Here is a 12,717-nt window from a genome sequence, read left to right as displayed (position 1 = left end):
AACAACTATTCCAGTGTTCTTAAAGAAAAAAGCCACTGAAAGAAGAGGACTGGTTCAAGACTGCCCATTTTACCAGCAGATTTTAGTGCTAAGCCAAGGTGTAATATAAAATGCCTAATTAGCAGTACTACAAAAACACCTGTTCTGATTCAGTTAAAAACATAAGCCTTTCAGCAGATTATAACAGTAGTTATAAATTACTGGATCCTACTTAATTCATTATGGTAATGTGTGCCTGTGAGTGTTCTGTGCTTAGCATTCCTTTTGAGTAACAGGATAATTTACCTGTCCCATACCTAACTCATACTATATTCTTTTACTCCCCAGTTTGGGAAGTTTGAAGCATTTTTTCCCTCAAGTTGGGGACTTAGCAAGCCAATGCATGTGAGAAAGGGAACCCTAATCCCTCTAATTAGAGGCCAAGCCCGATCTAAGATTGAACTTGGGTTCAATGCATGCATGGGTTCAGAACCAGGGAGTGGTACAGTACTGTAGCACCTTTGGACTGCCTGGAGCAGCCAATCAGTCCCTTAAGGCTAGATGTGAATGGGACAGCAGAGACAGAAAACAATACAAAACAAAACAAAAGTCCAAAAAACCACTACATTAAAAAACTCCAAACTCAAAGGAAATAATTCATTATAAATAAAAATTAGATAAACTAACCATTGGTTAGTCCTGGAAAATTTTTCTCACCACCATCAACCTTAAACTTAGCTTACTGAAAAATTTTGTCAAGGTGACAGACCAAAATAATAAAGATTTTCTTTATCTGAAAAATAAAATTTTATGAATCGGCAAGGTTAAAACTAAAGTGAGAATATTTCTGGATTCTCAAATAAGGGAAGGGATAAAAGATGAATACTTTTGCAGGATATAAAATAAAACCACATAAATCATTGGCATTTCTTTATATTACCAACAAAGTCCAGCAGCAAGAGATAAAAAGAGAAATTTCATTTAAAATAACCATAGACAATATAAAATACTTGAGAGTCTACCTAGGACAAACCTAGGAACTATATGAACACAATTATAAAACACTTTTCACACAAAGTCAGATCTAAACAATTAGAAAACTATCAATTGCTTATGGGTAGGCTGAGCCAATTATAATAAAAATGACAATTCTACCTAAGTTAATTTACTCAGTGCCATGCCAAATAAACTACCAAAAATTTATTTTATAGAGCTAGAAAAAATAATAAAATTCATCTGGAAGAACAAAAGGTCAAGAATATCAAAGAAACTAATGAAAAAAATGTAAAGGAAGGTGGCCTAGCCATACAAGATTTCAAACTGTATTATAAAGCAATAATCATCAAAACAATCTGGTGCTGGCTAAGAAATAGAGTGGTAGATCAGTGGAATATTTTGGGTACATAATACACAGTAATAAATTACCATAGTGATCTAGTGTCTGATAAACCCAAAGACCCAAGCTTTTGGGACAAGAACTCATTACTTGACAAAAACTGCTGGGAAAACTGGAAAGCAGTATGGCAGAAACTAGGTATAGACCAGCATCTTACACTGTATACCAAGATAAGGTTGTTAACCAAAAACAATATCACAAGTCTATGAGACATGCATTGTAATTGGATTTATTATAAGAGAGAGGTACATGTATGTGGCAACTCCTTATACCAAGGAGCCCAGTGGTGCAGGGAAAGCCTTGGGCATTTAAGTTATAGGGAAAAAGACTAATCCCTTCTTTTCCCTTGAGAACTGCTAGACCATGAAGATAGGATGGTTTGCTTATCTACAAGGGTCCCAGATACACAAGATAGTTTCTCCTTCTGGTGCAGACTGACTGGTGCCTGTCTTGACACACAGGGAGTCTAGTTTTGGGGTAGAAACAGCAAATTATGTCAGCTCGGGAGGTTTCATCCTTGACAAGTTCGGAGCCTCTTGCATACTCTGGGTCTAGTGTGTCTGGAAAATATGGCAACTCAGGAAGACAAGTTCAGGGGGCCCCTTAACATTGTCAGAATGGATACTTGATTTAGACACAAAAGGTAATACCATAAGGAAATCAGGGGAGCATGGAATAGTTCACCTGTCAGCTCTATGGATAAGAGAAGAATTTATGACCAAACAAGAGATAGAGAGTATTACAAGATGTAAAATTAATAATTTGATTATATTAAATTAAAAAGGTTTTACACAAACAAAACCAATGCCACCAAGATTAGAAGGAAACAGAATGCTGGGAAAAAAATGTTTACAGCAAGTGTTTCTGATAAAGGCCTCATTTCTCAACTACATAGAGAACTGAGTCAAATTTTTAAGAATATTAAGTCATTCCCCAGTTGATAGACAGTCATTGTGACAGTGACTGTGAATAACGGGAAGAGATCAAATACAAGAGACGTTGTTAAGGTTTTAATAAAGAAACTGGGCAACTGACTGAATTTGTGACATGATGGAAAATGAGGAATTGTCTATCTGGGTGACTGGAAACATGGGCTGTAATAGAAAGTAACAGAAATTCAGAATAGGGATAGCTTTTGAGGGAAAGATGTTAAGTTCTTTCATCAAGGTTGAGATATCCAAAGGCTATCCAGTGTGAAATGTCCAATAGTTAATCAGTGATTTATTTATACCTCAACAATGTCTCTTGTATTTGATCCCTTCCCATTACTCACAGTCCCCTCTGACTTTTTAGCCTTTTGCAACCTTATTGCTCAACTGCATTCTCCAAAGTTACCAAGGTTATCTCTTCAATGCCAAATCTGATAGCCTTTTTTCAATCTTACTTCTTTTTGACCTCTCTGCTGCACTTAACACTATTGACCGCCTTCTCCTGGGCACTCAGTCTTTCTGGGTTTTCATGACTATAAATTCTCCTGGTTTTTTTTGTCACCTGACTGCTTGAACTAATAAGGCATTACTATACAAAAGTTGGATGTATTTTTGTTGTTTTTTTAGTACAAAAAAGAAAGGACTCAAGTCAATAGTAAAACAAACAAACAAACAAACAAATTCTCCCACTTCCCACAGAGACCTATACATGTTTTTTTACTTTATAGTTGTACCACATATGGCTTAGAACACTAGAGTTGACATTCATCTGGATCTGGATCCCCTGGATCCTCATGGAATCTCTAGGATTTGCAATACCAGGAAAAGGTTTGCTCTTTCAGGTCATGGCCCTGTACTTACTGCTACTTGGTTCTGGTCTCTTCTCTAGTCCTCACTTCCAGTTTCCTACCATGTTGATATTTCACCCCATTACAATACCCCCACTGCTCCACTTCTGGTTCAGCATCTCCATCTGGCACCTGTTCCTTTCCTCTAGGGTTGTGTGAGTGCACTGGCCTTCATTGTCAGTCTATTTCCAGGTATTCATTTAGCTCAATATGTCTATCTGGTGCCAATTCCTGTCATGTCCTTCCCTCTAGGGCCCTGTGAATGCAGCATTCTTCAGTGAAGGCCTCTTCTCAGGTTCACATGCATCTTAGCATCTCTGCCTTGTTTGGCCTGCCCCCACCTTCAAGAGTGAGCATGGTGTGCTCACTCTGTGTCTTTCATTTATGGCCATGTGGTAGGTAGTTCCTCAAACAGAATCAGCTGCCCTATTTCTTAATGTGTTCTAGGAGTCTTCCTTGAAGGAAGGGGAAGAAACTTACTTAATTCCCCTTGGTACATACCTGCTATATGTTCAAAAAGCTAGAAATAGACTCCTAAGTCACTGATTCATGTCATTTTTATGTTTCACATCTTCATTCACCATTTATTAAAAGGATGCATACTCCCAATAAGTTTACTCTTCAAAGAAGATTTGCCCAAAGTAATAAAAATTCCAATGGTTCTATCATGTCATTTTGTAAACATCAGCTTTTTCTCCCTACATTCTAACATTCAATCTAAGTGGAAAATGTTTGGGGAGAGTTTTTGCCATTAATGATTCTATTTTTCCATGCTTTTTTTTTTTCTCCTACTCGCTGTGATTAGGAACTTGCTCGGTGTCAACTCTCACCTCATTGGGATTGGAAAACAAGATACATGCTGTACACTACATACTGAACCACAATTTGGGGATCTGTATTTTATAATATTTGCCTTCTCAACCCTATAACTCTGATGTGAACTTTGAGAATAAATGGTTTTGAATATGAAAAATAAAAATTATTATTAAATTTTATATTGGATGCATAAGGAGATGTAAGTCAAATAACATACACCTCCATAATTTGGGGAAATGGTCTGAAATTGAAACAAAGATGAATATGAGATGGATAAGATTAGCCATTTGCAGAAATTATCCATCCTAAGAGACACTTGTAAATGTGATGCTAATGAGACTAGGGTGTCACCCAAATCTCATCAAGGAAACACTAATAAAAAATGTAACCAATATAAAATAACACATAATCTAATTATAGCGTAGCTTAAAGTATGCAGGTGTGTTATTAACTATACTTGCATGTGACAGGCAGGAATTCATAACAAAGAAATTAAATTGCAGGGAAAGAGGGCAGAAGCCTCACATATAACACCCCTCTTCCCCCAGCCTTTTGTTGTTGTTATTGTCCCTGGGTCTCCTGAGCGAATGAATTCATTCACTCAGGAGACCCAGGGAAAATCCTGTGCCTCAGACCCACGTGACTTCTGTGTAGTTTCCTTGAAAGAACCCTCTAAAATGGATTCATAAGGGTTTAAATGGACTAACAAAAATATTTTAACCCTAAATCAGAGAAAGGACTGGGCCAGACAGCAATCCTGTCAGGAGGAAATTAAAAAAAAAAAAAAGACTAGATGCCTGTGGTTCTAATTAGCTGGCTGGTTGGCTTGTGTTTCAAAAAAGCATTGCCCCTCAAGCAGAGAGACCACTTTCTCCCTACAATATATAAGTTCTTAGCCTTTGGTAACATTAGATATGTAGGATGAGTGAGAGCGGAGAATCTGTAAGGACACTGAAGTTGTAAGTCTGGGTAACTGGGAGGACCGTAGTGCCCTTGACAATAATAGGGAAGCTCAGGAGAGGGGGAGACTTGCTTGAACCAGCACGATCACCCCGTGGTAAACTGCTAAAGCTGGGTTTGTAAAACAACAAAGCTAAATACCACATTGATTTGTGCTGACTTCTCTAAGGTAATGACATCCCATAAATCTCAGTCTGAGCAATCATCCAACTGGCCACACTCTCTCACTTTAATACCATCTTAACTGTAACACAATTCATTATGATTGAAATTATAAAATAAAACAAACCAGTTGTATTACATACACTTTTCATCCTGAATGAAGTACTTACCATGCTATTCTGAAAAACCTTTCCACTTCTTGTTCTGCTTCCTGATACATGAAGTTCTGATGTCTTATTGATCAACTGCTCAACCTAAAAACCATACAACAATATAACAAGTGAAAACTATACTTAAGGAATATTTTGTTCCAGCTTTGAGAAAATCAGATACTAACATCAGTGTCAGTAAAAGAGTATTGGTATAAGTGAAAGAGTACTGGGCTGGAGTCTGGGAAACCTGGGTTCTAGTGCCAGTTTTGACACTGTGTGACCTTAGACACGTCACATCAATTTCATAGGTCACAGTTTCCTCACTTGTAAAACAAGTCGGTTGGTCTATGATAATAATAATAATAATAATAACTAGCATATGTATAGCACTTTAAGGCTTGCTAAGCAATTTACCAACATTATCCCATTTTATACTCACAACTACCCTAGAAGGTAGGTTCTTTTATTATCCTTTTACAGATGAGGAAATTGAGACAGATGGAGCTCAAGTGACTTGTCCAGGGTCACACAGCTAATGAGTATCTGAGCCTGCATTTGAATTTAGGTCTTCTTGCCTCCAGGTCATATGATCTTTAAAAAGCCTTCCTGCCACAGCATTCTGTAAGCCATATGTAAAATAATAAGAGTTATGATTATATACCTATAAAATCCTTTCTAGCCACAAAAATAAATGATTATATAGGAATGGCATGTAAGATTATTGTTAAATGAACCTGCAACTACTAATGACTTTCTGATGACAGTTGCCAGATTTTATTAAGTAACAGGAGTTCAAATTGGTGAATATTCTTTTTGAAGAACTGAAAATAAACAAATAAAATATAAGAAATAGCTAGCCAAGGGTAGCTATGTGGTGCAATAGTTAGAACACTGCCCTTAGTCAGGAGGACCTGAGTTCAAATTTGACATGAGACACTTACTGGCTGTATGATCCTGAACAAATCACTTAACCCAGACTGCCTCAAAAAAAAAAAAAAATAGAAAGAAAGAAAGAAAGAAAGAAAGAAAGCCAAAACAAATAAATGAAATCATTCATTCTTGGGAAATACAATCTTTTTGTTTTTTAAATTAAATTAATTAAAAATTAACCCACATCTGCCCTCTTTTCCCCTCCTATATTCCTCCCTATACCCACTAAAAAAGACAGCCCTTATAAGAAATATATATGGTCAAGTGAAACACATTCCCACATGGCCATGTCCAAAACAGTATGTCTCCCTCTGTACTCTGTCAGGAGACAGGTAGTCTGTTTCATTATGGGTCCTTTGGGAATTGTGGTCCGTCATTGTGTTGATCAGAGCTCTTAAGTTTTCCAAAGTTATATCTTTACAATAATGTCATTATTGTATAAATTGTTCTCCTAATTCTGCTTACTTCACTCTGTATCAATTCATTTAAGTTTTCCTAGGTTTCACCAAAACCACTGCTTTCATAATTTCTTAAAGTAGAATAAGTATTCTATTACACTCATATAACTTGTTCAGCCATTTTCCAATTAATGGGTACTCCTTTAGTTTCCAGTTTTTTTCTAACTCAAAAAGAGTTGCTATAAATATTCTTGAACATATGAATCCTTGTCCTCTTTCATTAATCTCTTTGGGGTGTAGGCCTAATAGTTGTATTGCCATATTGAAGGACATACACAGTTTATTAACTTTTTGGGTTTAGTTCCAAATTGCTTTATAGAATGGACTAATTCACAGCTCTACCAATAGTACCTGTTTTTAATGTACCTGTTCTCCCAAACTCCTCCAACATTTATCGTTTGCCTTTTTTGTCAACTTTGCCAATCTATGGAATAGGAGGTGGAACCTCAGAGTTGGTTTAATTTGCATTTCCCTAATTATTAGTGACTTGGAGCATTTTTTCAAATGACTATTGATTGCTTAGATCTCTTCTATGAAAACTGAAAGGCAGTACTTTTAAAGTGAAATTAAAAAGTGTTTTTATACCTGAGAATGAGAGATGGAAAGATTTGGGCTTTCTTCAGACCTCATAATTTCATCTTCCTCACAATCTAATGCTATAAAAACAGTAAGATTAAAATGACATAAAATAGAAATTAAGGTGAATTAATCTATATTTTCATAAACCTACCTCCAGCTTCTGAAGACTCATGGTTTTTGTTCTGCACTCTCATTTTATCACTAGTGACAAAATCTTCCTATATAGAAAGCACATAAACAGGAATAAAATGTACATATTTCTAAGAGACACAAAAACAGCTAGATAGAAGTATTTACTACCATAAAAATTAATTTTTTAAATTTAAACTTTATTTTTATTTTGAACCTAACACCAAATAAAATTAGCATTTCCATATCAATTGTAGTAGTAGAGAAGATTACACATAAAACTGGAATCTCATTATATAGCACTTACTTTTCTTTTAATGTATATAACAAATTTAATACGTAATCTTCAAAGTGGTACTACTTGTCTGTGATTCCTTCTGTTTTCTTTTGGGGGAAGAGTGGACCCTGTCCCTAGGTCTACCTTCTCTTCCTATCTCCTTCCCCCAAATTTGGAAAAAACAAAATTTTTGTAACTATGTTCTCGTAAAGCAAAACGCATTCCCATCCTGTATGTCTCACTCTGCATGTTGAGGCCATCACCGCTCTGTCCGGAGGCATGTGGCACACTTCACCATCCCTCCTCTGGACTTGTGCTTGGTCACTTTATTGTTCAGCATCCTCAAGTCTTTCAGAATTGTTTGTCTATATGACGCTGTTACTATATAAATTGTTCTCCTAGTTCTTCTATCTTCAATGTATATTAGTTTATGCAAATCTTCCCAGATTTCTCTGAAATTATACCTTCTGTCTTTTCTCATGATATTCATCTATTATAATTTTAAACAAATTAATTTCATGTAAAGGTTAAACATAATATGACACTACACCTGCTGCATACTTATAGAAATATAATTCTTTCAAATGATAAGAGACTTTTTCATGGAAGTATGATGCTTCTAAAAACATGTACCAGAGATCCAGTTTAGTATCTTTAGGTGTCTACGGATTATTCACATCTCCATTTAGAAAAATTATTACCCCCTTAAACTCAACATGTCCAAAAATTGAATTTATTATCTTCTTACCAAAACCCGTTCTATTTCTGTTGATGACACCATCACCCTCAAACCTTGTAGTCATCTCTGACTCTTCTCTCTCCTTCACTTTCCACATCCAAACCCTGTCAATTTCATCTACTATTTTCATATTTAGAAAGGAGTGCAGTGTAGTAGATAGCTCAATGTACCTGGAAGTCAGAAAGCCCTGAGTTCTAACCATACCTTTAACAATAATTGTGGGAACCTAGACAAGCACTTAATATCTATAAGTTTCAGATTCCTCATATGTAAAATGGGAATGAGAATTTATACCTACACACAGGCTTATTACTCCAATATTCAAACAGATCTGTGATCTCATTAATGTTAGTATTCCCTCTAGTGAGGCAGATTACACCCTGTCAGTCCTGTTTGATTCTTATCCATGGTCTCCCATGTGTTTGCAGCAAGGGACCATGGAAACTTTCCTTGAGATTTCTGGTCACCACACAGATAACAACATAGCACACAGGCTTCTTGTTGGTATTCCGACTTTTATTTTGTGACCAGCCCATATTTCTTACAGTCAAATGATTTCTTTAATGGAGTCCTCTCATGGCTCACTAACACTCACCATACAATGTCCATGGGCCCTTTCTGGTATCTCTAAACTCCATCTTTCAGAGACAGTGGTTTATCATGACTTGCAATCTTATAACAGCAGCATTAAAATGTGGGTTTTAAACAGATAAGCCTTAATTTTAAGAAGAAATTAAGACTATTAAAAGAACTTTGCAGTGTCTCAAATGCAACTCAATCCAATCTTCTGTTCAATTCTGTGCTTGGGTCATTGTACATTTTCAGTGTCTGTCCAAGATAAAAATACTGATTGATGAGTTCTATAGGTTATCCACCCAAGTGTATATTATAATATGAATGAATTATATGAATATTATAATACGAATGAATTTTCATCCATTTGGTATTTCCTGTGTGGATAGTAAACTTTTGAGTTACAAATCTTGTTTAGGAAGCTTTGCAGTGTTCTGAACTTCATGCAATCATCACAATGTCATCTGCAACATGACTATCTGTGAGAATTCATTATCCCTCTTCAACTTAAACACTGTTAGATCTTCTCCTTGACAGTAGTAAACACTTTTGGTGAGCATGTTATCTCCCTATTAAAGTGATTTGCTGAGGGTCACAAAGCTAGTATCTGATTTTGAACTCAGATCTTCTAAACTCCAGGTACAGAATACTATCTAAATATTGTTTATTGACTATAAAGAGGCCCCTCAGTGGTACAGTGGATATAGCACTGGGTCTGGAGTCAGGAAGACATAAGTTTAAATCCAACCTCAGACATATACTAGCTGTGTAAGTTTAGAAAAGTCACTTAACCTCTGTTGGCCTCATGTTCCTAGTCTATAAAATGATGATAATCGTAGCACCTACTTCCCAGGGTTGTTGTGAGGACAAAATGAGATGATATTTGCTAAAGTGCTTTGCAAACCTTAAAGCCATATATAGAGGCTAGGTATTTTATTTTTCCTTTTCCTGACTGCAGGTCCAGTGCTCTATTCATTGTACCCCCAGTTGCCTTTTTTAATAGTCAACAAACAATAAGCACAATGAGACCTTGTATTCTACTACAAGAAAACTTGCCTGTCCTCTTCTAAATACCTTAATGCCCTCATCAAAAATATCCTCGATGTAGAAATTTTTTATATAGATGAAAAACTACATACATGGCTTTGTAGTTATTGATAATCTCTCCATCACATTTTTGGAGAGGGCCAAGATTTTTTCCTTGCTCGGTAATCCTCCCTCCTTCAGATATTTTAAGAATGGATTCCTTATTGCCTTCAGATTGTGTTACTTTTAGCACAGTTCTCCACTGTCTATTTATTTGGTTTAGTCCAGCTACTTTTTAACTATCTTTTTTTTAGTGCCATTTCCACTTTCTCTATAGGTACCTTATATGTATTGCAATATTAGATGACAAAATGTTCCAAGAAATGTTTCCTCCAGCCTCTGGCTGCAGGATAAAACCAACTCCACCCATTTCTTTATTTGCCTCTCCAAGCAGAAGCTGTGAGCCATTCTTCCCTTTAATTATAATTTCCTTTTGTTTTATGGTTTCATTTATTTTTTCCTTTTTTCTTTTTATATTAATTTATTTTGATTTATCAATAATCATTTCCATATGCTTTTGAGTTTAAAATTTTTCTCCCCCTTCCTCCTCACCACCCTCCCCAAGACGGCACACAATCTGATATAGGCTATACATTTACATTTATATTAAACATATTTTCACATTAGTGATGTTGTAAGTAAAAATTAAAACCAATAGGAGGAACCATCAGAAAGAAGAAACAAAACTCAACAGAAGAGAAAAAAAAATAGCAATTCAACTTCCGTAGTTCTTTGGATGTAGCTATTATGGTTTCATTTATAACAAAAAATTTCAAGATTGATACAATTCCTCCAGTAGTTTGTCTGTTCACTGGTAATTGAGATTAGTGTTTATAGATAATCTAAAATGTGATTCTTAGCATTCTCTGCCCCCCTTTTCTGCTACTGTCCCACTGTTACTATAAAAACAGAAGATCACACAAAACTGAGGACTATTTTGTATTATTCTTTGTTTAATGGATTATCATGGCCAAATAATTAATCACTAAATGACCAGCCTACTAGTGATATGCCCCTTTATACTTAGCTAGTTGTTCCTAAGATAATGTACATAAAGTTTATTACAAACTTTATAATTCTACATAAAAGTCAGTGATTATTACCCATCACTACCACACTCTACTCTGCAATCAAATTATACCACTTGAAGCCCTTGACTCTCATTTGTCTATCCTCGTTCATTAGGAGATAGCTAGGCAGTAGAGCCAATAGAGTACTGACTCTGTAATTAGGAAGACCTGAATTTAAATCCTGCTGCAGACACGTACAACCTAATTGCTTACCATTTCATGGAGGAGAGAGGGAAGGATAGAATTTATAACTCAAAACTTTAAATAAAAATGTTTAAAAAATTAAAAAAAAAATCCTACCTAAAAAATGAAGGCATGAGAACTATGCCAGTTTGGACATCTCTTTTTCCAATTACAAATGGCTTGGTTACATAATCAAAAATACCATTTCTGGCAGACTTCAGCCGAAATCACAGAGTACGATATTTATATTAACATTTTTTCAGCATCATCTATTCTTGAGGAGAAGATTGGGAGATACGGATTAGATAATAATATAATCAGATAGATTTAGAACTAGTTGGATGACCTGACTCAAAGAGCAGTCATCAATGGTTCAACAACATAGCAGAAGGTTTCCAGGGGAATTCTCCAGGGATCTGTGCTATTTAATGCTTTTATCAAGGACTTGGATAAAGGTATAAAAGGCGTGTTCACTAAATTTGCAAAAAACACAAAGCTAGGGATAGCTAAACAGTACATGACAGAGTCTGGATCCAAAGGGATCTAGTGGGCTAAAATTTTAAGTGGATCTAACAGGATAACATTCAGTAGGTATCAGCATAAAGTCTTATACTTGGGTCCAAAAAATTCAACTTCACAAATATAAGATGGAGAAGTTATGGATAGAAAGCAGTTGTTACGAAAAAGATCTGGACATTTTAGTGGCCAGCCAGCTCACTGTGGTTCAGTATGCTTCCAGCCCAGTCCTTACAGCCATCAGCTGGGTACATGATTCCTGTGAAAAATATGCCAGTCATTCTCACTAACTGTCACCCAACTGCCATACATCGAGACAGGCAAGCCAGCCCGGTGAAGCAGCAAAGTACTCTGAGAAACAAAAAGGAAGTGGCATGTGCCAAGTAAGTCAAACCACTACTACCTCTGGACCAACATTTTCCCTCGGACCTCAATAAAGAAAGTCCAAATAAGGATCCTGCCCCAAAAGCTTTGGGAAAAACAGTGCTTTCAGCCCAGTGTCCTCAAATATCATTCTGGGAAGCAACTGTGGAGATGCACCCTGGCAACTGCTCCTGTAGGGGCTATGGACATAGCTGGTGAAGACATAGAAAGGAAAGTTCTTGACATCAAAGCCCTTAGCATTATCAAATGGTTTGACATCATAAAATGATTATCATTTTATCACTGGAAATGCTACTTTAAAAAAAGAGACAGTATCATTTTCTTTTCCACTGTACCCTAAGGATCATGGGACCTTTCCATATGACTTGCAGCTGAATTCTTCCCTATAGGTTGTCTTTCCCATTAGAATTTGAGCTCCTTGAGAGAAGGGATTGTCTTATTTTTCTATCTACATCCCCAGGGCTTACCACAGTGTTTGTACATAGTAAGCACTTAATAAATGCTTCATTCATTCATGAAGCAGTATTATATAGCAGCCAAAAAGCTAATGT

The 12,717-nt window shown here is 36.1% G+C and overlaps 1 protein-coding gene across 1 annotated transcript in view; it reads right to left on the bottom strand.

Moving 5' to 3' along the window:
• LOC114043108 (HORMA domain-containing protein 1-like) overlaps nucleotides 1-12,717 on the bottom strand; it is a 30,502-nt gene that overhangs the window by 6,104 nt on the left and 11,681 nt on the right. The window contains exons 11-13 of the mRNA XM_027862049.1: nucleotides 7,361-7,427; nucleotides 7,216-7,286; nucleotides 5,261-5,344 (exon numbers count right to left, since the gene is read on the bottom strand). Of these exons, the coding sequence (XP_027717850.1) occupies nucleotides 5,261-5,344; nucleotides 7,216-7,286; nucleotides 7,361-7,427 (222 nt within the window). The remainder of the gene's footprint in view (nucleotides 1-5,260; nucleotides 5,345-7,215; nucleotides 7,287-7,360; nucleotides 7,428-12,717) is intronic.

This window comes from Vombatus ursinus, unplaced genomic scaffold (assembly GCF_900497805.2).
Source record: "Vombatus ursinus unplaced genomic scaffold, bare-nosed wombat genome assembly UNPS02014768.1, whole genome shotgun sequence".
In the NCBI taxonomy this organism is placed as follows: domain Eukaryota; kingdom Metazoa; phylum Chordata; class Mammalia; order Diprotodontia; family Vombatidae; genus Vombatus; species Vombatus ursinus.
Note: the sequence above shows the minus strand (reverse complement) of the source record. Positions and strands in the feature narration are given on the sequence as shown.